The 27,353-nt window shown below is 41.3% G+C and overlaps 1 protein-coding gene across 1 annotated transcript in view; it reads left to right on the forward strand.

The window, feature by feature from the left end:
• Positions 1 to 27,353, forward strand: part of FRAS1 (Fraser extracellular matrix complex subunit 1) — a gene marked incomplete at its 3' end in the record, with an annotated part of 456,967 nt that overhangs the window by 359,667 nt on the left and 69,947 nt on the right. Inside the window, exons 39-47 of the mRNA XM_079718352.1 lie at positions 2,780 to 2,928; positions 3,113 to 3,275; positions 5,483 to 5,618; positions 9,261 to 9,451; positions 10,674 to 10,827; positions 12,052 to 12,315; positions 14,157 to 14,345; positions 15,744 to 15,863; positions 16,140 to 16,319. Of these exons, the coding sequence (XP_079574478.1) occupies positions 2,780 to 2,928; positions 3,113 to 3,275; positions 5,483 to 5,618; positions 9,261 to 9,451; positions 10,674 to 10,827; positions 12,052 to 12,315; positions 14,157 to 14,345; positions 15,744 to 15,863; positions 16,140 to 16,319 (1,546 nt within the window). The remainder of the gene's footprint in view (positions 1 to 2,779; positions 2,929 to 3,112; positions 3,276 to 5,482; positions 5,619 to 9,260; positions 9,452 to 10,673; positions 10,828 to 12,051; positions 12,316 to 14,156; positions 14,346 to 15,743; positions 15,864 to 16,139; positions 16,320 to 27,353) is intronic.

Consider the following 27,353-nt stretch of genomic DNA (forward strand, 5'->3'; position numbering starts at 1 on the left):
TACCTCATACCCTACACAGATATTAACTGTAGCAAATCAAGTACTTAAGTGTCATAAGTAAAAGTGTACAATTCTTTATAGGATATAGGCGAATATTTTCATGATATTGGGAAAAGGAAGAATTTCTTAAACTAGAAACAAAAAGTGCTAACTATAAAGAAAAAATTGATAAATTTGACTACATTAAAATTAAATTTATGTTCTCCCAAACACCATAAATACAAAAAAACAAACAAGTTACAAGTTGGAAAAAGATATTTACAACATATATAACCAAAAATAACAAAGAAAATATAAAGAACGTCTGCAAATCAAGAAGAAAAAGATAATCCATTTGCAAAATGAATAGAAGACATCAGCAGGAATTTCAGAAGAGGAACCCATAGGGCCAATAAACATAAGGAGAGACATTCACCTTTTTAGACATCAGGGAAAACAAATTAGACTATATACCATTTAACACCAATTCAATTGGCAAAAATTTTAAAGTATGAAAATACCAAATGTTGGAGAGGAAATAGATCTACAGGAGGTTCTTTGCTAATGGAACTGTAAATTGGAACAACCACTCTGGGAAAGAATTTGGCCTTGTCTTGTGAGGATGAATGTTCATATACCCTAATTGTTCCTCTCCTAGATTCCTATTCAAGAGGCACTTTCATAGGTACACAAGATATGCACAAGAATATATACAAGAATGTTTATAGCAATACTATTTGTAACAGTAGTCTGTTTATAATAGCAAAAATATTGAAATAAGCCAAATGTCCATCAGCATCAACAGGATATCTTGTGGTGTACTTACTCTATGGAATATTAGAGAACACTCAAAACACATGAACTATAGCTGCACAGAACAACATTAATGGACCTTAGCAGTCTGCTACTGAGTAAAAAGAAAAATAAATTCCACAAGAGGAGTGTCTAACTCCCTTTTCTTAAGTTAAAAATAAACTGAAGCTACTTTATAATACTATATCAAACTATATCAAGAAATTCAAAGAAATAAGAAACAAGATCCAGGGTGATGGTAGGCCCAGGGACAGGGTAAAAGAGGAGCTCATACATAAATGTTAATCATCAAAGTTCTAGTCCTTTGTTGAATGTTGGGTCAATAAATGTATAAATAATAAAAAGAAAATGAAAAAGGGAATGAATACAAAATGGGTGAGAAGGTCTTTGAGTAGAAAAATTACATAAGAACAAAGTCTATATTCTTATGAATTTTTCACCCACGGTATCTTGGACATCCCAAAATAGTAATTTTCTTTAAATTATGACAGCATTTTCAGAAAAAAAAAATCCAACTGATTTCACACTGTTTCAAACCCAACAGTCATTTGAGATTTGAAAAATTATAAGTTGTGTTGTGCCTGACATGAAATTTGCATTTCTTTGCCAAATTTACCAATGTGGAATTTAGAAGCTTTTTATTCTAATCAAGAGCCAGGAGCTCTGTCCTTGTAGTTTATCACCATCTCAGAAGATAATACCTTAGAACTCTTGGCTGTCTTCTAAAAATTCCCTCTCAGAGGATACTCACAGTAAAATTAGGAAGTAGTTTTTTGGAAGCCTGCATATTGTATTTGATAACTCAAGTAGAAAAACAGAGAAACTTTTAAAGTATAAATTTAGGGGAAATTTTCTGAAGTTTTGCAGCTTCGATGAATTTGAGATTCCTTCCATGCTGTTATCAAGTGATGTGAAGAAATATGGAAAATTCTATGATCTTTCACTGAGGCTCTGAACTGTCAACTTACAAAGGTCTCTGGGATAGAAATGAGAGCTGACTAAAACCTGCTGCCCCAGATCACCAGGCAGCCGTGCTCATATTCCTGATCTCATACCTCAACTAACTGTACAACATAGCCATGCAAATTTGCATGTGAAAATACATTTGGCTATGCAATATTTATTTTCATTGTTGCTGTGGTAAAGTGTTAAGTGCCCTCATGTTCACAGCCAGCTGCTCTAAAAGATGAATGACTCAGGGAATCTTTCCAAGAAGTTGTTGCCTCCCTCCTAGATATTTCCAAAAATATCCTTGAAGAAAGAAGAAATTGTTCATTAAGACATTCAATTATTGTCCAGGTAGCAACACAGAAAGCCAATTTTCTTTCTGAGTAAACAGTGCAGAGGAAAGGGAAATAAATGGTCTTTGTTAATATTGGGCATCTTGGGGGTTGAACATCCATAGGTTCGGTCTAGGTAGAATGAAATCCATAATTTCCTAAATTCTTTTGTTAAACTAAAATTTTTATCACGTTAAATATTACTTAAAGTGAGTCCTTGGCTAAGCTAAATACCTTCCATTCTTTGTTTCACAGAATTTTAAAATTGTTATCATATGTTATAGTGGAATTTTACCTGTTTCTAAAAAGCAAACTATTCTTAGAAACTCTAGAAGAATCCTACAACTGTGTTTCTAGAAGGATGACATATTTCTGACTGTGTTTTGCTCTTCACTAGATGCTTGTAATAAAAACAAAACCTTGTGTGGCTCTTATAGTAACCATAGGGCATCTCTTTGTTTTACGCGCTATACCTAAAGTGCATTTCCCACTATTATCTTGAGCTACTCTTCAAAGAAGACATTATCAAAAAGACATTTTAGGAGGAATAAATACTGGGATTTTCATGCTGTTTAAATGGTGTTGCTTTATCACAAAGGGAAAGAGATTTTTCCATTTAGTAGAGAAGGGAGCACCTGAGATCTTTACTGGAAATATTGATTCCTGCAAACGTGCATTCATGTCTTGCCTCATATTTGCCTAATTAGGATGATTCTTCCCCCGACCCAGAGATCTGGATTCAGTTAAGTTCTCTGCCTGTGTATGGTGCTCTCTTAAGAACCTCAGGACCTGAGGTGGAAGAACTCTCAGAGGTTTCCAATTTCACAATGGAAGATATCAACAACAAGAAAATTAGGTATATAACCACCTGGTGTTACGTGACAGAATTTGTTTAAATTGTATTAAAATATGTAAGCAACTAACCAGTAGCTCCCTTAAAAGATTGTTACTTCTGGCCCCATTGTTAAACAAAGGTTCAGTCATCTTACTTGACCTGTTGGTGTAGTTCATTCATTCTGCTCTTCTCTTGGCCTTTGTAGGTACTCAGCTGCATTTGAGACCGGTGGTCATCTGGTTACTGACAGCTTCCACTTCTCTGTCTCTGATTTGGACCACAACCGCCTGGACAATCAGAGGTTTACCATCATGATCACTCCCGTCAAGGATCCACCCCAAGTCATTGCTTTCGCTGACCTTATCACCGTAAGCAGTTCAGATCAATGAACTGTGGGTGCTGTAGAGAGCAGGAGTCTGTGGCAGTGTGAATGAAGGATTTCTACCTAAATTGGCTGTCAAGTCCTTCCCCTCAAATATCTAGGCAATAGTATCAAGATACATATGGCTTTCAAGCATCAGTTTTTCAAAAAGTATGAAAATAATTACATGCAGAAGATCAAATCATTATATCCACATTATTTAATTAGCCAACAAGTATTTCTGTGCAGACATAAATCTAGATGTGTACAGTATTTTGTATACTATGCTAGATGTATATAGCAGTAGGAGTAGGAATGTATCTTTGAGGAGTTTATAGTCTAATGTTTGCAGCAACTAAAACATAGGGATATGGACAGTGTCCCCAGGTCCCTTTTTTAAAAAATTTATTTTATTTATGTATTTTTGGCTGCATTGGGTCTTCCTTGCTGCATGCGGGCTTTCTCTAGTTGTGGCGAGTAGGAGCTACTCTTCGTTGCGGTGTGCGGGCTTCTCATTGCAGTGGCTTCTCTTGTTGCGGAGCATGAGCTCTAGGTGAGCGGGCTCAGTAGTTGTGGCTCACGGGCTTAGTTGCTCTGCGGCATGTGGGATCTTCCTGGACCAGGGCTCGAACCTGTGTCCCCTGCATTGGCAGGCAGATTCTTAGCCACTGTGCCACCAGGGAAGCCTCCCAGGTCCCATCTTAAATGGAGTTGATACTTATCACTGTAAACAATATTGACAGCTCCTTGGCGTTGGGATGTGAAATATAATGTACCTCGATCATGAAGTTACCTAGACCTGAATTCCAGTGCCAGTTCTGTTACTAGCTGACTGACCTTGGATCAATTATATAATCTTTCTTAGCCTCAGTTTCCTCATTTTTTTATAAATTTATTTATTTTATTTATATTTATTTTTGGTTACATTGGGTCTTCATTGCTGCACGCGGGCTTTCTCTAGTTGCGGTGAGTGGGGCTACTCTTTGTTGTGGTGCGTGGGCTTCTCATTGCGGTGGCTTCTCTTGTTGCGGAGCTTGGGCTCTAGGCGCACGGGCTTCAGTAGTTGTGGTGCGTGGGCTTAGTTGCTCCGCAACATGTGGGATCTTCCCAGACCAGGGATCGAACTCGCGTCCTCTGCATTGGCAGGCAAATTCTTAACCACTGCGCCACCAGGGAAGTCCCAATTTCCTCATTTTTAAAGTGTTACTATCCCTGTTACATAAAGGATTACTCTGATGATTAATAAAGTAGCACTAAAAAGCCCCAGTAGAGTACTGGCTCATGGTAGGGATTCCATAAAAGTTAATTCACTTTCCTTGTTCTGCTCTATGTACATACCATAATGCCAAAAACTCAGGATTCCTGGTTTTGTTGAACAACTGAAAATTCATAAAACTGAGTTGTTTCTAAATGGCTCTGATATTCCACCCATTTTTTTTTTTCATGTCCACACTTCAGGGCAATCATTTTGACCTTCCCCATTCCCAGAGTCAGGGTGATCTTCCACTTTGTAACTTGTAGATCTTCCTATATTTAGCCAATAGTCATTCAGAAGTAAGCGGCTTCATATCCAGCAAGCTAGCAAAAAACACTAGGGTCAGGTTGCAAAGTAAGCATACAAAACAGGGCCCTAAAGGAAAAAGGTAGCTGGAGCAACTGCTTTTACTCATAACCGATTTATTTTCCTCCTTGACAGTAAGATAAGCACTAGCTTTCAGGTATGGTGAGCCCTTTCTTCCTGCACACCTATAAGCATACACTATCATGGGATAAATGGGACTTCCTGCTGGGAACTCCTATAGGACAGAGCTACCTTCATAGTATCCAAGGGAGGACTGGATGAATCATTCTGTAGCTGCGGGCTTTTGAACATTGATACGGAAGGAAGGCAGCCATCCTGTCGTGCAACTGTTCCAAGGTAGGTGATTAGAATGGGCCAGAGCTGCTTTACAACCAGATCCATAATGGAAGGAAGTACCACTTTGAAGGGAAACACGGAAGTCACCATGTCTGAGCGTAGCTTCGAGAGGCGCTGAAGGATTGCCCGGTCCCAGCAGCTCAAACATTCCTCATCTTGTGCGTAGAAGATCTGCCTCCTCAAAGAAGTGGAATGGGTACTGGAAGGTCACCCCAGGCAACTCTTTTCAATTCAGTTCCTTTTACTGCAGTTATGTGCAACCGCCCAAGGACTCTCTCCAATCTTTTCTTTCTTAGGTTGACGAGGGAGGGAGAGCCCCACTCTCATTTCACCATTTCTTTGCTGCTGATGATCAGGACAGCCTCCAGGGTGACGCCATCATTAAACTAAGTGCCCTGCCCAAGTACGGCTGCATCGAGAACACGGGGACAGGTAACAGCAGTAGATTGGCTCTAGAGTTGTTCCAGACCTGGAGAGAAGGGAGCGTGGAGATGCGTAAATGTCTGCAATTAACCTGGATATGGAGAACTAAAGAGGAAATGGAACCATTTCAAAGAAATGGAAGTAGGGAAGGTTTCATTGACTCTATGAAAACTGAGTGTTTCCTGTATGCCAAGCACTCTTTTAAGCACTGGGGATATATCAGTAAACAAAACAGACAGAAACCCCTACTTTCATGGTGCCTTAGATCCTGGTGGGAGGAGACAGATAAGAAACCTAATAAATGAAAAAACTGTGTAAGACGTCAGGAGGTCAATCAGTGCTATGGGAAAAACTAGAGCAGGGTGAGAGGATTTGGAGTGCCAGCAATGGGGACACAGGGGCTTGGGGATTGCACTCGGAATTGAGTGTCAAGGAAATAAAATTTTCTGTCCTTTTACTGTGAGGCAGCTGCAGTTTAGCTGAACCATAGCTTACGTTGCTGCTTTTTCTAAGGATATGACATGAATTGAAATGCATGCTTGTCTCTCTGTGACCCTCTCCTCTACATCCCTCCCCCCGCATCTACCCTGGACCCACTGCCCTTGGTGATTATCACAGAGAAGGGGAGGGGAGAGGGTGGATACCGTCCACAGGTCTGCTGAGACCACAGTGACTGGCAGTTGAGACAGCTCCTGGCAGGTGACCGTGCTGCTGCCTCCGCAGTGAGATTCCTGAGTGCCAGCACTTGGCTCTAACTGGTGTGCAGCTAGCAGCTCCCACAGAGAGGCCAGTGAAGGCGTCTGTGACCAGCGTGGTGCCTGGGATTTGAGCCTAGTTACCGGAAACTCATTTAGCAGGGGTCATGTTTTCCTATAGAAAATCTTGAGTCTTTTCCCCATCTTGCCTTTCAGTGTGTGCTCTTAGATTTGTTTATTGCTGAGTGAGATTTATCTCAACAAATGTTTATACAGTGGATGTAAACATGAATAAGGTGCAGCCCCTGCCTCGAGTGGGAGACAGATATGAAGACTGATAAATTACAATCATGAAACGCCAGAACAGGGAAAGGAGGAAAGCACTGAGAAAGGACATAGGACAAAACAGTTACTTTTGCCTGTAAAAGGCAAGAAAGTCAGAGGAAGCAACATTTGAGTTGGAACTTGAAGTGTCAGTGGGAGTTGCTGTGGGCAGAGGGAAAATGGCATTTCTCACAGAGGGAAGAGCACAAGCAAAGGTGGGGAATCATGAAAGGATGGTTGCCCCCGGCCTTCTCTCCTCTCCAGGTGATTTCTTATTAAGCTTTTTTTTGTTTTGTTTTGTTTTTGTTTTTTGTTTGCGGTACGCAGGCCTCTCACTACTGTGGCCTCTCCCATTGCGGAGCACAGGCTCCGGACGCGCAGGCTCAGCGGCCATGGCTCACGGGCCCAGCTGCTCCGCGGCATGTGGGATCTTCCCGGACCGGGGCACGAACCCGTGTCCCCTGCGTCAGCAGGCGGACTCTCAACCACTGCGCCACCAAGGAAGCCCTCTTATTAAGCTTTTTTTTTAACATTGTTTTATGCTAACCTGGAGTACACGCAGAAGTGAAATTTCTGGCAAGCCTCAGCCTCTCTTAAAGTGGTTCACAGACTTTAATGTGCATAAGACTCACCTGGAGGGCCTGTGCAAACACAGTTTCCTGGGCAGCAACCCCAGAGTTCCTGTTTGAGGAGGCTGTTGAGACCCATGCGTTTGCATTTCTCACCAGCTCACAGGTGATGCCATTACTGCTGGTCCACACTTGGAAAACCATTGCTCTACATTAGTATGAACCTGGAAGTAAGGAAAAGACGTTCGGGGGGCAAATAATTGCTCCAAGGCACATTGCATAAGGACCCACACTTTGCTCCATGGGAGTTCAGAACCAAGTCTGTTTTATACATATGAAACTATCTACCTAGATTCAGAATTCAGCTGATCGGAAGAACATCTTTTTTAAAACATTAGAAGAAGTAGCTTTAAGTTCATACCGGCAAGATGGAAGAAATAGAATAATCATATTGTCTGGTATGAAATCTAACAGAATGGATAATCTACATTCCTTTAGTACCAGCACAACCAGGGCAGGGCCCACCTTGATTACCTGTCGGGCATCACTGTGTTCCAGTGCAATGCAGTAATAGATGTTCATGATGATAGCCTGCACACATCAAGAACTATTTAATTTGCACATAGTATATTCTGTTTAAGAAGGCAAGGAAGAATATTAATGAGAGTGATTTATGTGAAAAAATAGAAGGTGCCGTTTTAACAATTGAAAGGACTGGTGCTTAAAGCTTCAGTAGCAGATTCACTTGTTGAATAGCTTGTTTTCTAAGACAGAAAGTAAGTCACTATTCTATTCAAGTATATTTTTAGGCACTATTTACTTAGGCTATTTTTGACCCAAATAAAGATACTATATTTCTTATATTTACAGTGATCAAAGGAAAGAGAAAATAAAATTTGAAGGAATTATAGCAATTCCTTTTGGAAACCCTGAACTGTATGCCCTAGGGCTTATCAGGTCACTGGTCACTTAGAGCCCTCTATTCTTCTGGTGTCAAGAGGAATCATATCTGAGGGGTAAAATTTAAGAAAATTCATGTCATTGAAAAAAATAATATTTGTCTTGAATTCTTATTTCAAACAAATTATAAGTGAAGCATTTTCATTCCTAGTCTTTACATTGGGAGGTAAACGAAAAATGACCCTGTCTGCAATCTAGGAAGTCAATGGCCTTTTAATATATGACCTAATCTTTGCAGAGGACCATGAAAGAGGGAAAGAGAAAGCCTTATCACTTTCAGATCTTCTATCTACACTTTTCTTTGTTGATGTATATCCAGGGAGTGTTTGAAGACACAGGGGTTTCTTTTTCCTCCTCTCTTTAGAAGAAAATGTAACAATTTAAAATCAATCAATTACAGAGACTAAGACCAAGTTAGAGACAAGTCATCCATCATTTAGACAGTGCTTACTCTTCCCTTTGGCCTTTGGGGTTGGGATGAAAAGAAGAGGTAACCAGAGCCAGCACTTTCTATGGAGCTCTGAATGGTACTTGAGCATCTCAGTACCTGAACTGCACCCGAGCTCTGGATGGTCCCTGAGCATCACAGTAGCCCTGGTGTACCATCCCAGGGGCTGAGCACTAGCCCATGCAGAGGTTTCCTTGAGGAACTGAATAGTCAAATGAAAACACGCTTAAGGAGATGCTTCTTAGATAAAAAGGTATGCAGTTAACCTTTTCTTGTGTAAAGAAAGAAGGTTCCCCTTGCAGAGTGGTTTTGAAATTGACTAAAGCTTAAGGTAAAACATTTACTATTGTATCAGTACTTGTCCCGTGACTTATTTTAGCAAATATTTCTAACAAAACAACCACTGATTCTATGCTCTATGAAATAATAACATTCACAGTGCTTTCATACATGTTATCTCATTTGATTCCCATTTGTAGATGAAAAATAGTGGGGAAACTGGGATCCCATCCCAAGTCTTCCAGTTCCACTCTCCCACCTTTATTCTCAAACATATTTTCCTCTTCTGTTGATAGTGCTGTCAGGCTTTCTGGTTCAGCCCAGGAAGCAGGAATTGATGGATCAAGGTAAAAGTTCCCTCTTACTGTTGATGCAGGTGATCGATTTGGCCCTGGAACTACCAGTGACCTAGAAGCATCATTCCCTCTTCAAGATGTCCTGGAAAACTACATTTACTACTTTCAGAGTGTTCATGAAAGCATTGAGCCAACCCATGATATTTTCAGTTTTTATGTAAGTGATGGAAACAGTCGATCAGAAACCCACAGCATCAACATCACCATCGAGGTAAAGACTTTGGAAGTTGGATAAGTTGGGCCTTTGACCCCAATATCCCACCATTAGATAGCTTTATGTGAACTCAAAAGCAAAGAAAATTGGGTTTGACCTTGAATTTTAGAGGTCAGTTTTTAAAATATAACCCTGACCTTTAGGAAGCTTGTAGAATTAAGGCTGGCATTTGGGGATGGTCTGACTTGGAAATCGGAATTTCCATTTCAGAGTAAAATCTATCTGTTCTGTGTGAAAACAGTTTGTGAGGGTCAGACAGAGAAACCTTGCCAGTCTCATATTAGGTGAAAAATAGCATATGCTTATTTTTCCCTGAAATTATTGTGTGTGGTTCTATGTGCATACTTGCCTTTTCTTATATTTTTTAGTGCATTTATTCATTACACTGTATCATGAAAGAAATGTGTTCCTCGATGCTGTATTTATGCTCATTTGAGCAACTACATAGGCTTGCTCTGTCACCCCAGGGAGAGAGATAAAAGCTAAAAATCAGAATGGAATGCCGTCTGCCTTGAGAAAATAAAACATGGCACCCTCGGTGCCCTTCAGGGACAGTGGTTGAGGGGTGCTGGCACGAGGATGGGGGGTCAAGGAGATATCTTTAGACACCCACAGTTTCAAATATGTGTTCTCCTACAGGTACTGTGCCATGCTTAGGCTTCTAAGACTGTTCTGATTTCAAATAATGTGCCCTTTTATCCCCCAAATATACTTGTCTAACCACATGTCCATATTTTTGGTCTGGAAAATGTCATCCTTGTACCTATGGAAAATACCTGAGAAGATTTCTGTAGCATGTCCATCAGTGTCTTTTCAAGGGGATATTTGGTTTGTGTGACCTGCTTGCCTTTCAACCTAACCATTTTGAGTGGGAATTAAAGATGGTGACATATTAGATACAAACTACTATGCATAAAATAAACACCAAGGACCTACTGTATAGCACAGGGAACTATATCCAATATCTCATAACGGTCTATAGTGGAAAATAATATGAAAAAATATATCTATATAACTGAACCTCTTTGCTGTATACCTGAAACTAACACAACTATATTTCAATAATAATAATAATAACAATAAAAGACAATGACATGTTGCATGCTATTTCGGTAGTGAAAGTTAATGTGGTGGTGTTACTTTCTCTGAATAATGCATGTTATTTTTTTCCTCTTAAACCAGTATCTGTGTGAGACCTAATATTTTATGCTTTAATCAGAGGAAGAATGACGAGCCTCCCAGGATGACCTTGCGGCCCCTTGGCGTGCAGCTGAGCTCGGGAGTGGTGATAAGCAATTCTTCTTTGAGCCTGCAGGACCTGGACACTCCAGATAACGAGCTGATTTTTGTATTGACAAAAAAGCCTGGCCATGGTAGGACACAACTGCTATGGGAAGCTTCTTAACTGAGGTGCCCGATGGGTTATTAGAATAAACACATAGATTTCAGCTGATCATTCCTCTGCCTTGCTGGTGTGTAGTCCATTCTTTGCATCAAAGTATAATCAAATTCACAGCTGGCTAATATTCTTTGGGGTCACAGTAGACTCTGGTTGCTCTGAAAGCCTGAATCCTGGGTAATTGGTGTCTCTGAAATTCAATTTCAGCTGTTTTCTTGCTTTCTTATGTAACCTCAGGCAAAACAAGTTTTCAGAAACTGCACATCCTCTTCTCAGAGTAGGCATCATTGCTTGATTATCCTGGGCCACTGCATGCAAGGAACAGCATAGCAGCCTTGAAATTAATCACAAAAGGTGTTCACTTCAGGTTAGAGGCGTGGTAGATATCTTTATGAGCTTGTTCCTTTTGCAAAGAAAGCACTTTTCCTGATTAAACCAGAAGTTTAGAGAACCACCATGGGACTCTTCTTCGTACTTCTTTTCTAAGTGCCATCCCCCTAGTATTAGCTAAAGCTCTGCAACTTTCTTCTCCCAAGTGGTATCTTAGTCCATCCTAATGGCTATTGGCCTTTTGAAGATGAAACTGTTATTGATGGAGAGCTAGCAGGTGAGGTTGTTGGTCATTGCCTTTTAGCTTGCCTTCAGCCACTTTCACTTTCTTTAATGAAGCACTTTAACTGTCCCTTTGTGGTACACATGACCTTGAAAACAGAAAAATATGCCTCAGCCCAAAGATGCTTGGTGTCTTTCTGAATTTAAAAGGAATTTAAAACATATTCCTCTCTCCCACCCCAGATGCCCCAGGCGGAAGGCAGCAAGTGGAGAGTGCTATTTTCACCTTGCAGAAGGTGAAAATAAGGTTTAGATAATGAAGTGAGTTTGAATTCATGGCGAGAGATTTGATTCCTAAGCCACCATATTGCTATATCCATCTGTGTCTCCTTAAGAGGTTTTTAACCAGGAAAAGCAGAACTCTGTCTTCTTTATTTGGAGATGAGGCCATAGAGCAGCACCCTGTACTTCTATGTAAAATGCTGATTTGTTGGTCATTTATTTATGTGCCACCATGAGCCTCTGAGGGCCTTGGCATTCTACCCAGGCTCAAGCAGTTGACAAAATCAGACAATGTTTTGGTGCCATATATACTCTACCATTGTTTCTTACTTTCTTTCTTTCTTTTTTTCGCTTCCTTCCTCAGGTCATCTGCTCCAGAGGCAAACTGCTTCTGAGCCTCTGGAGAATGGGAGGGTTTTGGTCCAGGGCTCCTCCTTCACCTACCAGGATATCCTGGCCGGGCTGGTTGGGTACATGCCTGGTGGTCCTGGTGTGGCAGTGGATGAGTTCCGGTTCTCCCTCACTGATGGACTCCACACAGACACAGGGAGGATGGAGATATACATAGAGCTGCCTACAGGTGACACCCCCCACTTGGCTGTAAACCAAGGCCTCCAGCTGTCAGCAGGTACCACAGGGATGGAAGAGAGTGGCCGTGGTTTCTTCTTTGTTGGTGTACAGTACTTCCTTCCATGTCAGCTCAGCTCTATGGGAGGATCTTGAACTGGGTGTGAAGAATCTGGGGAGACTAGTGTTGGGGAGAACTGTCATTTGGGGGACACTAAGAGCTGTAAATGACAAATGTGAAACCTCTGAAGTTCTTTGGACCTCTGTCTGTGAATTTGAGAAAAGATTGAGAAGGGCTTATAGTATTCCCAAGGTCCACAAAAATCTTCATCTATCCAACTATTGTAGGCCCAGGTCTCTTAGAATATTGGTACTGCCCAACCAACCCCATGGAAACAAACAACAAAATCTAGCAGGATTTTCAAGATGCTTATTGAAAAAAACAAACAAAAAAAAGGCATGGAGGGGCAATTGGGAAGTCATCATGCACTAAGAGAGGTTATGTAAATAATTGAGAACCATTAGTTATGGTGTTCTAGGGTCTAATGTTCACAATTTTACTTATGGATAAGCAACACTGAAGAACCTGTGACACATGTCAGTCTTGGAACCAGTTTGCAGTAGAGAGTTACTTAATTAGAGAGTGGGCTTTTTTCCACAGAGCATCTGTGTCCCACCGGAGTTCCATTTGCTTGTTTATTCTTAGTTTCATATGTATTTTGTAGTGAAAAATATATGGTATAATGGTATTTGAAATTTTGGAGATTCCCAAAGGTCTCAAGTATTAGGTATGGGACTTAACTTTGCCCTACTTACAAGCTAATAAGTTATCCTCTTACTGTTTCATGGATGCTGGTAGAAGACACGAGATTCCTTGGTCAGAGACAAAGTACTTTGTGACAGCACAGAAGGCAGCATTGCCAAGAACAATTTTGCATCTATTCGCAATGCCCTCCAAGTCCCATGGGGGTGATGCGGAGGGCCCAGATGAATACCTCCGTGTGCAGTGTAATGCATTACAGAAGAGGAACACTGAGCTTGGGGAACTCCCCATGTTATAGTAGCGATAAGCAAGCCTGATCTTTGTCCCTCAGGGTTACTCGCTGAGAATGGCCTGAGTAACGAGTGGTCAGGCCCTGCATTCTTGGCATTACCCAGCAAGAACGTGCAGGGACACTCAGGGCCCATGGTGGATTGCCACTCCAAACACTAGGATGTATTACACATGAGTGACTAGGACCTACTTTATCAGAATTTACTATTTTTAATGTGAGAAAATGGCTGGAGAGGAAAGCGAGGGGGAAGACCCTGAGAAGACGTGTTTTCCAGGAGGCAGTGCCTTGTCTCCGTCCCCAACACCTGTGCAAGCCTTCCAGGGCCCAGCACTCAGGTCTCCTTGCTCTGTAACCCTCACCATATATTCTGTCTCGAGGAACAATGATTCTGACTATTCAGTCTGAGAGGGCAACAGATATGTTTGTGAGTTTATGTAAAGCTGTTTTTTTATGATTTGGTGATCCTTAAGTAAATAAATTAGGTCCAAGCAGGTTTCATCATAAGTCTGGGAATCCTTTATATCACAGAACTAGGAGTTATTACATAGATCTAGACACTAACTGAAAGGTCACAGGTGTAGGGTGAGCACAGGTAGAGAGTGACAGTGGATCAGAAGAGAAAAGGGGCTCAGATATAAACTCAAGGAGTGATTAGCAAATTGGGAAGTTGGAACTATTCACTTATGGAAATTAAACTTTATTCAGCTGGAAACAGAAGGGCAGGCAGCTGATACTTCTTTAGACCAGGGAGTGTGTGTTAATTTAGTCTCCAATCTCCTAAAATCATTTGACATCCTATTCAAAAACAATGATGGGGAATGACCTAATCTATCCCATTCTCTTCCAGGGTCCGTAGCACCCATCACAGAACAGCACTTGAAAGTGACAGATACTGACTCAGATGACCATCAGGTGATGTACATCTTGAAGGCAGATCCTGGTACAGGGCGCCTGCAGTTGGTAAAGCATGACAGCCTGGAGCAAATCTCCGTTAAAGGCCCCATCCAAAGTTTCACCCAGGCTGACATCAGCCAAGGTCAGCTGCTTCTCTTCTGCCAACCCACACTTCCAGAAACTCCACCCCCAGTAGTCAAATGAGAGTTAAGTGCCTTGTAGCCTATGGCAGCAAACTGAGCACTTCTGTTTTGAATTAAGAGCTGAGTTATAGCTTCATTTATTCTTTCTTGTCTCCTCAATTTTTTTGGTTTTGCAAAAAACTCTCCTTCTTGGCTAAAATGTGTTCATGCTTTGACATAGCATTGATGAAATTGGGGGCTATTATAGATGAAAAAATCATTTTGACTTGCTATGATGCTAAAACTGTGTGTGAGAGAGAGAGGAAAAAGAAGTGAGTTGGGATGGATTAAGGTGAAAAGTATGCCTGCCTTAGGTGAACAATTTATATCTCTTTCCAGCTCCCCAAAGAGCACAAGTTAATGAACTAAGCAAAATGGAAGGGCATAAATTGGAGCTGCCTGAGGGAGATTACATAGCTCATCCCTCCTCCAGGAAATGCTGATGTAATGTAAAAGCATAAATGTTAAATGCTACATAGTTACTGTACAGTGCTTTCAGGGGTAAAAAAGGAAAGAAAGTTACATATTTGGGAGGAAAGTAATCCAACGTCATGTAATGATGTGCAGTTCCATTTAGAGGTGGAAATGTGTCCCCCTAGGAGCAGAAGGTCCCGTCTGCACTAACGCCCAAAATTGATAGCAGCCAAAATCTCATTAGACATGTTTAGTGAAGGGAATGGAATAAGTCCTTAATTTTTCCATGCCTCAGTGTCCCTTTTTAGAATATGAGAGCAGGCTATCTTTTCATTGCTAGGTACTTATAAGTGATGCTGTGGGTTAACAAAAATGTAATATATTGCATTTTCCCCTTTGGATCCATTTGACTTCTAGGTAGAGTTTATTTATTTTGTTCATCTATTTCTTTGTTCGTTGGTTATATCTGTTGTCTTTCCTAAAATGAATTAAGGCTGTACTGGGAAATGGGAGTGACAGCTTCTGGGAGAATGTGGGCTGCAGCTCTCTGTCCTCTTGCCCTGTGACATGGATATTTAACAGGGTCACACCAATGATGTGGGTCCGGTCAGTGCACATTTTCCATGTGGGCAGTTTTGCTGATCTAGTTATTCATGAGACTTCTTTAGAGTCTTCCACAGACGCCAAACCTCAACTGTAAGCAATGCTACTTGCTACTTAGGATGATTTTATCATGATGGAGTCGTTGATGATGAGGAAGTTGCTAGTGGGAGATGAAAGGGAGGAAATGAAAATATTAGATTAAAATGTCAAAAGCAATGTCTAAGTGAGAAGGGGTTAATTGATTTACTGGTGTGAATACCAACTGAATTCTCACCTGACATTTCAGAAATAAGGGCAGAAAACACTAATAGCAAATTTTGATTTTCTTGTCCTTGTTACAGGCCACGTAGAATACAGTCATGGAAAAGGAGAATCTGGTGGGAGCTTTGCTTTTAAATTTGATGTGGTTGATGGAGAAGGCAACAAATTGATTGGCCAGTCATTTTCCATCAGTGTTTTGGGTAAGGCGGCACTGGGTTTCTAAAAGTCCTCCAGCAGTTCTGAGGTCGTATGGTGCACACTGTGCTCACCTTGAGGCTTGAGCCTTTCCTTTATGTGCTCATGTGGAAATCTGGAATCATATCCTGTCTGTTGTGTGAAGCTGTGGCTCCTTGATATGTTCTCTGAGGGACAGGCCTGGAGACTATTCTGATCTTACCCCTGGATACCAGGCCCAGAATTGAAGAAAGGAGGCTAAAAATGATCCCATTTCAAATCACTCTTTCTGATATTTTCAGAAGACAAATCCCCACCAGTCATCACCACCAATAAAGGGCTGGTCTTGGATGAAAACTCGGTGAAGAAAATCACCACTCTGCAGCTCTCTGCCACTGACCAGGAGACGGAGCCTGCAGAACTGATCTACAGAATCACCAGAGAGCCCCAGCTGGGCCACCTGGAACACACAGCATCACCAGGTAAGCCCATCATCCCTGACTTCATCAAACCAAAAGCTGGGATTTAGGAAGCGCTGGGGGCAGCCACACTATGTGTACACATTCACCTTGAATCTGCCTTTGTTAGTATTTATTTTTGGCATCACTAGTTCTGACCATTATATACTGCCTTGTATTATACTTAGAACAAAGTATGCTCAATAATTACTTACTGGAAGTTGAATTAAAAATTACAATTTGATATAAACAGTCTTGGCTCCATAACTAGAATTCAACAAATAGCAAGTGAGGGCTTCCTTGGTGGCGCAGTGGTAGAGAGTCCGCCTGCCGATGCAGGGGACACAGGTTCGTGCCCCGGTCTGGGAAGAACCCGCATGCCGCGGAGCGGCTGGGCCTGTGAGCCATAAAAAAAAAAAAAAAAAAAAACAAATAGCAAGTGAGCATGCATGTTGGTTAAGGAACCTCTGCATATAATCATACATAAGGGAAGAAGATAGCAGGTATTTTAAGAACTGTATAAACCTGCTATCATAGGAGTTCAAAAGTGAAAGAGGCTACATCGGGTGTGAAGGTGCAAAAAGGTGGCATTTAATAGTGCACTTGAAAGATAGAATTTGGGCTGACAGAAATTGTGTTATTTCCAGAGATAGGAAGAGCATGTGGGCACATTCCAAAAATTATGAGAGGGCCAGTTTTGCTAAAGCATATATTCTGAAAATAGTAGTTGATTGGGCTCATGGGTAGATTGAGATTTTTATGGAGGGTCTTCAGAGTGGCGATCAGTAATCCCTATTTAATTCAATAGGCAATAGGGAGCCACTGCAGAATTATGAACAGGGAGGGGAAGGGAAATTCATCTAGGGTCCAAAAGGATGAACTGAAAGAAAAAGGAGGCAGTGCCATTGGGTAGGAAGTTTCTCATTTGGCCAGATGCAAGCTAGTGAGGCTTCATGTGGAGGGGCAGAAGTGGGACTAGTAAAATGAGAATAATATAAGAGATTATTCCTGGTACCTCATAAGTATCCAGTAAACAGTAGATGGTGGAAGGAAGGAAGGAAGCAGTTAATTTCAGGAGGAGAACCTATAGAACTTGGCAGCTTGAATGGATGTGAGGGATAAGAGATATTTGCTGAATAAACAACCTAAAGGTAGAATTGTCTTTATTTGGTCCATCGTAGAAGAAGTGTCAGCTTGCAGGAAATTTAGATCATTGTTTTCTTTGGATTTCAGGTTACAGATTCTTCATTCATTCAACCACGGAAATAGCAAAACAGAGAAAGTACTTGCCCTGATGCTGGGAATCAGATAGTAAGGAAACAAGCAAGCAAATATATCGTATGTCAATGGTGATGAGTTAGGGGGTGAAATGAGGGCGTTCTTGGGGTGCAGGGAGCAAGGAGGTGAGGGAAGACCTCCGTAACAATAAGATGACATATGAGCAGACATCTGAAGAAAGTGAGGGAGCCAGCCATGCCGACATGTAAGGGAAAGAGCATTCCAGACAGGGGATTGGTGAGTGTCAACATCCTGAGTGGGATCAGCCAGGCCTATCACATTACAGATGCAGCAAGGAGACAAGTATGGCTGGGGCAGAGTGAATTGGGGAGAGAGTGGAGATGCATGGAGGACCACACTGGAGGGGGAGCCAGTGGGGGTGAACGTGTCTGGGTCCAGCGTGATGGTGGAGGAGGGAGTTATGTGTATGGTGGGAGGGCATGGGGAAGGATGGACAGATTGGCCAAAATCCCTAATGCAAATTAAAGCCAGTGCCCTCCCCTTTCATCCCAGAGTTCCTGGGGGCAGTATGCAGATCAACACTCCCAAGACCTTGGCTGCATGAGATACCTGATAAATCATTCATGAGCTAATTGCTTCTGCCAGAATTCTGTCAGGTTGCTGATTATATCTCTCCAAAGATGAAAGGGCAGACTCTTGGCTGTTGTGTTGGGCAACTGCATTGACACTGCACAGAGCTGCAAAAGGCTTGGAGCTTCACGCAGGGCACTGCCAGCTGCTAGTAAGTCCCAGCCCTGGCTCTTCTCTGACGCCCAGGCTGTGTTAAGTCCTGTGTGAGGCTGCCCCAAATTCGCTTTTTCTGTTTTTACAGTCTCAGCCTTCACTGGGCTTAAATCCTGGGTGCCAAGACCAGGCCAGCACTGCTCAGGGTACCACCCATAGGGGATCACACTTCTCCCTCCTCTTGGGAAAGCAGCCTCCCGGAACAGAGGGAGGGGCGCTTCCTTCACCTGCCCTTTCCCACCAGGCTTGACTTCCTAATCCACGTTCTCTCCCGCCCCCACCATTTCTTCTCAATCCTCCTGTTTCTAGAGATTCTAAGTAGACCAGATAGGAAGATCTTGACTCTTGGGGGCCCCTCTCCATCTCTAATGGAGCAGGGCTTCCCTGCCCCTCCCACGCTATCAGCTCCGCAGTCCTGTCTACAGCATTTAGTCAGCATTCTCTCCTTCCCTGTCTCTCCTAAGTGGAACTGTATTCATGAATTCAATTCTTTTTAAATGTCAAAGTTCTCCCTTCAGAGGAAGTCCATGCTGATTATGGATCACCGTTTCTGAAGGCAGCTGGCTACAGCTTGGAGAAAAGCACCTCACCCCGTTTGTCTCCATGGGTGAGGATGGGTCTACTAGGAGCTGAGGCTGGGCTGGAGCCTGTTTCCAAGAAGAGCAGAACAGCTTCTAGACCAGTGTCTCCAGTGCAAGCACTGAGATACTTGGGGACTGGATGCCTCTGGGAATTATCATTTGCCACCAGTGCTTGCAGACATCCTCTTGATGGTTAACTATGAAGTGCACTTAGCCTTATGCCATCTCTGTTAGTCAGCTGATTGTGATTGTTCTCTTTAGATGGCAAAGGTGTGACGGTCCTCTTTTCTCCCCTCAAGGGAGCCATGTGTCCGTGGGAACCATACAGAAGACAGACATGAACCTCCTCCCACTGAGGAAAGCCACATGAGGCTCTAGTCCCTGTGTGGGCTCTTTGCAAGGTTGAGGGCCCACACCCTCATGTCAGTGACCCTAAGGAACCTCTTATTCTTTGGAAATTAGAGTAAGGAGTTATATTATCAGGATAGAAGCTAAGCTGCTTGAACAAAGAGACTGCAAAATACAGTACCTTTCACAAGAACTTTATTTTTTCTCACAGCAAAATCCACAGGCAGGTGGCCCAGAATATACTGTCATCATCCCCCAACCAGCAGCCAGGGAGGAAAGACCAGGGGCGCCCACATCCAGTTCTTTTCCAGGAGTATTACTGGAAGAACCCATATCCTTTTTTTTTTTTTTAAGTCATCATTTTTTTTAACATCTTTATTGGAGTATAATTGCTTTACAATGGTGTGTTAGTTTCTGCTGTATACCAAAGTGAGTCAGCTATATATATACATACATCCCCATATCACTTCCCTCTTGCGTATCCCTCCCACCCTCCCTAGCACACCACTCTAGGTGCTCACAAAGCACCCAGCTGACCTCCCCTTGCGATGCAACTGCTTCCCAGTAGCTATCTATTTTACATCTGGTAGTGTATATATGTCAATGCCACTCTCTTACTTTGTCCTGGTTACCCTTCCCCCTCCCCGTGTCCTCAAGTCCATTCTCTACGTCTGTGTCTTTACTCTTCTCCTGCCCCTAGGTTCTTCAGAACCTTTTTTTTTTTTTAGATTCTATATATATGTACTAGCATAAAATATTTGTTTTTCTCTTTCTGACTTACTTCACTCTGTATAACAGACTCTACGTCCATCCACCTCACTACAAATAACTCAATTTCGTTTCATTTTATGGCTGGGTAATATTCCATTGTATATATGTACCACATCTTCTTTATCTATTCATCTGTTGATGGACACTTAGGTTGCTTCCTGGCTATTGTAAATAGTGCTGCAGTGAACATAGTGGTGCATGACTCTTTTTGAATTGTGGTTTTCTCAGGGTATATGCCCAATACGGGGATTGCTGGGTCATATGGTAGTTCTATTTTTAGTTTTTTAAGGAACCTCCATACTGTTCTCCATAGTGGCGGTATCAATTTACCTTCCCACCAACAGTGCAAGGGGGTTCCCTTTTCTCCACACCCTCTCCAGCATTGTTTGTAGTCTTTTTGATGATGGCCATTCTGACCAGTGTGAGGTGATACCTCATTATAGTTTTGATTTGCATTTCTCTAATGGTTAATGATGTTGAGCATCCTTTCATGTGTTTGTTGGCAATCTGTATAGCTTCTTTGGAGAAATGTCTATTTAGCTCTTCTGCCCATTTTTGGATTAGGTTGCTTATTTTTTGCATATTGAGCTACATGAGATGCTTGTATATTTTGAAGATTAATCCTTTGTCAGTTGCTTCATCTACAAATATTTTCTCCCATTCTGAGGGTTGTCTTTCGTCTTCTTTATGGTTTCCTTTGTTGTGCAAAAGCTTTTAAGTTTCATTAGGTCCCATTTATTATTTTTTGTTTTTATTTCCATTTCTCTAGGAGGTGGCTCAAAAAGGGTCTGGCTGTGATTTATGTCATATAGTGTTCTGCCTATGTTTTCCTCTAAGAGTTTTATAATGTCTGGCCTTACATTTAGGTCTATAATCCTTTTGTATACAGTGTTAAGGAGTGTTCTAATTTCATTCTTCTACATGTAGTTGTCCAGTTTTGCCAGCACCACTTATTGAAGAGGCTGTCTTTTCTCTTTTGTATATTCTTGCCTCCTTTATCAAAGATAAGGTGACCATATGTGTGGGAGTTTATCTCTGGGCTTTCTATCCTGTTCCATTGATCTATATTCTGTCTTTGTGCCATACCATACTGGCTTGATTACTGTAGCTTTGTAGTATAGTCTGAAGTCCAGGAGCCTGATTCCTCCAGGTCTGTTTTTCTTTCTAAAGATTGCTTTGGCTATTCGGGGTCTTTTGTGTTTCCATACAAATTGTGAATTTTTTTGTCCTAGTTCTGTGAAAAATGCCATTGGTAGTTTGACAGGGATTTCATTGAATCTGTACATTGCTTTGGGTAGTAGAGTCATTTTCACTATGTTGATTCTTCTAATCCAAGAACATGGTATATCTCTCCATCTGTTTGTATCATCTTTAATTTCTTTCATCAGTGTCTTATAGTTTTCTGCATACAGGTCTTTTGTCTCCTTAAGTAGGTTTATTCCTAGGTATTTTATTCTTTTTGTTACAATGGTAAATGGGAGTGTTTCCTTAATTTCTCTTTCAGATTTCTCATCATTAGTGTACAGGAATGCAAGAGATTTCTGTGCATTAATTTTGTATCCTGCTACTTTACCAAATTCATTGATTAGCTCTAGTTGTTTTCTGGTAGCATCTTTAGGATTCTCTATGTATAGTATCATGTCATCTGCAAACAGTGACAGTTTTACTTCTTCTTTTCTGATTTGGATTCCTTTTATTTCTTTTTCTTCTCTGACTACTGTGGCTAAAACTTCGAAAACTGTATTGAATAATAGTGGTGAGAGTGGGCAACCTTGTCTTGTTCCTGATCTTAGAGGAAATGGTTTCAGTTTTTCACCATTGAGAACGATGTTGGTTGTGGGTTTGTCATATATGGCCTTTATTATGTTGAGGTAAATTCCCTCCATGCCTACTTTCTGCAGGGTTTTTATCATAAATGGGTGTTGAATTTTGTCGAAAGATTTTTCTGCATCTATTGAGATAATCATATGGTATTTCTCCTTCAGCTTGTTACTATGGTTTATCACATTGATTGATTTGCATATATTGAAGAATCCTTGCATTCCTGGGATAAACCCCACTTGATCATGGTGTATGATCCTTTTAATGTGCTGTTGTATTCCGTTTGCTAGTATTTTGTTGAGGATTTTTGCATCTATGTTCATCAGTGATATTGGCCTATAGTTTTCTTTTTTTGTGACATCTTGTCTGGTTTTGGTATCAGCATGGTGGTGGCCTCGTAGAATGAGTTTGGGAGTGTTCCTCCCTCTGCTTTATTTTGGAAGAGTTTGAGAAGGATAGGTGTTAGCTCTTCTCTAAATGTTTGATAAAATTCACCTGTGAAGCCATCTGGTCCTGGGCTTTTGTTTGTTGGAAGATTTTTAATCACAGTCTCAATTTCAGTGCTTGTGATTGGTCTGTTCATATTTTCCATTTCTTCTTGGTTCAGTCTCAGAAGGTTGTGCTTTTCTAAGAATTTGTCCATTTCTTCCAGGTTGTCCATTTTATTGGCATATAGTTGCTTGTAGTAATCTCTCATGATCCTTTGTATTTCTGCAGTGTCAGTTGTTACTTTGCCTTTTTCATTTCTAATTCTGTTGATTTGAGTCCTCTCCCTTTTTTCTTGATGAGTCTGGCTAATGGTTTATCAATTTTGTTTATCTTCTCAAAGGACCAGCTTTTAGTTTTATTGATCTTTGCTATCATTTCCTTCATTTCTTTTTCATTTATTTCTGATCTGATCTTTATGATTTATTTTCTTCTGCTAATTTTGGGGTTTTTTTTTTCTTCTTCTCTAGTTGCTTTAGGTGTAAGGTTAGGTTGTTTCTTTGAGATTTTTCTTGTTTCTTGAGGTAGGATGGTATTGCTATAAACTTCCCTCTTAGAACTGCTTTTGCTGCATCCCATAGGTTTTGGGTCATCGTGTTTTCACTGTCATTTTTTTCTAGGTATTTTTTTATTTCCTCTTTGTTTTTTTCAGTGATCTCTTGGTTATTTAGTAGTGTATTGTTTAGCATCCATGTGTTTGTATCTTTTACAGTTTCTTTCCTGTAATTGATATCTAGTCTTATAGCATTGTGGTCAGAAAAGATACTTGCTATGATTTCAATTTTGTTAAATTTACCAAGGCTTGATTTGTGACCTAAGATATGATCTGTCGTGGAGAATGTTCCATGAGCACTTGAGAAGAAAGTGTAATCTGCTGTTTTTTGGATGGAATGTCCTATAAATATCAATTAAGTCCATCTTGTCTAATGTGTCATTTGAAGCTTGTGTTTCCTTATTTATTTTCATTTTGGATGGTCTGTCCATTGGTGAAGTGGGGTGTTAAAGTCCCCCACTATTACTGTGTTACTGTCATTTTCCCCTTCTATGGCTGTTAGCATTTGCCTTTTGTATTGAGGTGCTCCTATGTTGAGTGCATAAATATTTACAATTGTTTATCTTCTTCTTGGATTGATCACTTGATCATTATGTAGTGTCCTTCTTTGTGGCTTGTAATAATCCTTATTTTAAAGTCTATTTTGTCTGATATGAGAATTGCTACTCCAGCTTTCTTTTGATTCCATTTGCATGGAATACCTTTTCCATCCCCTCACTTTCAGTCTGTATGTGTCCCTAGGTCTGAAGTGGGTCTCTTGTAGACAGCGTATATACAGGTCTTGTTTTTGTATCCAGTCAGCCAGTCTATGTCTTTTGGTTGGAGCATTTAATCTATTTACATTTAAGGTAATTATCAATATGTATGTTCCTATTACCAGTTTCTTAATTGTTTGGGTTTGTTATTGTAGGTCCTTCCTTCTCTTGTATTTCCTGCCTAGAGAAGTTCCTTTAGCATTTGTTGTAAAGCTGGTTTGGTGGTGCTGAATTCTCTTAGCTTTTGCTTGTCTGTAAAGGTTTTAATTTCTCCATCGAATGTGAATGAGATCCTTGCTGGGAAGAGTAATTTTGGTTGTAGGTATTTCCCTTTTATCAGTTTAAATATGTCCTACAACACCATTCTGGGTTGCAGCATTTCTGCTGAAAGATCAGCTGTTAACCTGATGGGGATTCCCTTATATGTTATTTGTTGCTTTTCCCTTGCTGTTTGTAATATTTTTTCTTTGTATTTAATTTTTTTTTTTTTTTTTTTTCGTATGTGGGCTTCTCACTGTTGTGGCCTCTCCCGTTGCGGAGCACAGGCTCCGGACGCGCAGGCCCAACGGCCATGGCTCACGGGCCCAGCCGCTCCGCGGCATGTGGGATCTTCCCAGACCGGGGCACGAACCCGTGTCCCCTGCATCGGCAGGCGGACTCTCAACCACTGCGCCACCAGGGAAGCCCCTGTATTTAATTTTTGATAGTTTGATTAATATGTGTCTTGGATTTCTCCAAAGAAGATATACAGATTACCAACAAACACATGAAAGAATGCTCAACATCACTAATCATTAGAGAAATGCAAATCAAAACTACAATGAGGTATCACCTCACACCAGTCAGAATGGCCATCATCTTTAAATCTACAAATAATAAATGCTGGAGAGGGTGTGGTGAAAAGGGAACCCTCTTACACTGTTGGTGGGAATGTAAATTGATACAGCCACTAGGGAGAACAGAATGGAGGTTCCTTAGTAAACTAAAAATAGAACTACCATACAATCCAGCAATCCCACTACTGGGCATATACCCTGAGAAAACCATAATTCAAAAAGAGTCATGTACCACAATATTCATTGCAGCTGTTTACAGTAGCCAGGACATGGAAGCAACCTAAGTATCCATCAACAGATGAATGGGTAAAGAAGATGTGGCACATATATACAATGGAATATTACCCAGCCATAAACAGAAATGAAATTGAGTTATTTGTAGTGAGGTGGATGGACCTAGAGTGTGTCATACAGAGTGAAGTAAGTCAGAAAGAGAAAAACAAATACCATATACTAACACATATATATGGAATCTAAAAAAAAGAGGAAAAGATGGTTCTGAACAACCTAGGAGCAGGACTGGAATAAAGATGCAGACATAGAGAATGGACTTGAGGACACAGGGAGGTGGAAGGGTAAGCTGGGATGAAGTGAGAGAGTGGCCTGGACTTATATATACTACCAAATGTAAAACAGATAGCTAGTGGGAAGCAGCCAGATAGCACAGGGAGATCAGCTGGGTGCTTTGTGACCACCTAGAGGGGTGTGCTAGGGAGGGTGGGAGAGATACGCAAGAGGGAGGAGATATGGGGATATATGAATATGTATAGCTGTTTCACTTTGTTATAAAGCAGAAACTAACACACCAGTGTAAAGCAATTATACTCCAATAAAGATGTTTAAAAATATATATATGTGTGTCTTGGTGGGTTTCTCCTTGGATTTATCCTATATGGGACTTCCTGTGCTTCCTGGACTTGATTGACTATTTCCTTTCCCATATTAGGGAAGTTTTCATCTATAGTCTCTTCAAATATTTTCTCAGTCCCTTTCGTTTTCTCTTCTTCTTCTGGGACCCCTATATTTCAAATTTTGCTGCGTTTAATGTTGTCCCAGAGGTCTCTGAGACTGTCCTCAATTTTTTCATTATTTTTTCTTGATTCTGCTCTGCAGTAGTTATTTCCACTATTTTATCTTCCAGGCCACTTATCTGTTCTGCTGCCTGAGTTATTCTGCTATTGATTCCTTGTAGAGAATTTTTAATTTCATTTATTGTGTTGTTCATCATTGTTTCTTTCCTCTTTTCTTCTAAGTCCTTGTGAAATGTTCCTTGTATTTTCTCCATTCTATTTCCACGATTTTGGATCATCTTTACTATCATTGCTCTGAATTCTTTTTCAGGTAGACTGTCTATTTCCTCTTCATTTGTTTGTTCTGGTGGGTTTTTACCTTGCTCCTTCATCTGCTGTGTATCTCTCTGTCTTCTCATTTTGCTTACTGTGTTTGGGCTCTCCTTTTCACAGGCTACAGGTTCATCGTTCCTGTTGTTTTTGGTGTCTGCCCCCAGTGGGTAAGGTTGGTTCAGTGGGTTGTGTATGCTTCATGGTGGAAGGGACTGGTGCCTGTGTTCTGGTAGATGAGGCTGGATCTTGTCTTTCTGGTGGGCAGGACCATGTCCAGTGGTGTGTTTTGGTGTGCCTGTGAACTTATTATGATTTTAGGCAGCCTCTCTGCTAATGGGTGGGGTTGTGTTCCTGTCTTGCTAGTTGTTTGGCATGGGATGTCCAGCACTGAATCTTGCTAGTCGTTGAGTGGAGCTGGGTCTTAGTGTTGAGATGGAGTTCTCTGGGAGAGCTCTCTCTGATTGATATTACGAGGGGCCAGGAGGTCTCTGGTGGACCAATATCCTGAACTTGGCTCTCCCACCTCAGAGGCTCACGCCTGACATCCGGCCCAAGCACCAAGACCCTGTCAGCCACACAGCTCAGAATAAAAGGGAGAAAAGAAAAGAAAGAAAAATAAATTAAATAAATAAAGTTATTAAAATAAAAAAATATACTATTAAAGTAAAAAAGTAATAAAAAAAGAAGAGAACAACCAAACCAATAAACAAATCTACCAATGATAACAAGCACTAAAAACTATACTAAAAAGAAAATGGACAGACAGAACCCTAGGACAAATGGTAAAAGCAAACCTATACAGACGAAATCACACGAAGAAGTATACACATACACACTCACAAAAAGAGAAAAAGGAAAATATATACATATATATATATATTAAAAAAGGGGAAGAGAGCAACGAAATCAATAAACAAATCTACCAATGATAATAAGCTCTAAATACTAAACTAAGATAAACATAAAACTAGAAACAAATTAGACACAGAAAGCAAACCCCAAGTCTACAGGTGCTCCCAAAGTCCACCGCCTCAATTTTGGGTTGATTTGTTGTCTATTCGGGTATTCCAAAGATGCAGAGTACATCAAGTTGATTGTGGAGATTTAATCCACTGCTCCTGAGGCTGCTGGGAGAGATTTCCCTTTCTCTTTTTTGTTTGTTCAGCTCCTGGGGTTCAGCTTTGGATTTGGCCCCTCCTCTGCGTATAGGTTGCCTGAGGGTGTCTGTTCTTCCCTCAGACACGATGGCGAAAAGGAGCGGGTGATTTGGGGGCTCTGGCTCACTTAGGCCAGGGGGAGGGAAGGGTATGGAATGCAGGGCGAGCCTGTGGCAGCAGGGGCCTGCGTGACATTGCAACAGCCGGAGGCGCGCCGTGTGTTCTCCCGGGGAAGTTGTCCCTGGATCACGAGATCCTGGCAGTGGTGTGCTTGCCCACAGGCTTCTTGGTGGCTGCAGCAGCAGCCTTAGTGTTTCATGCTCATCTCTGGTGTCCGCGCTGATAGCTGTGGCTCATGCCCTTCTCTGGAGCTCGTTCATGCGGT

This window comes from Hyperoodon ampullatus, assembly GCF_949752795.1.
Source record: "Hyperoodon ampullatus genome assembly, chromosome: 1".
NCBI lineage: Eukaryota > Metazoa > Chordata > Mammalia > Artiodactyla > Ziphiidae > Hyperoodon > Hyperoodon ampullatus.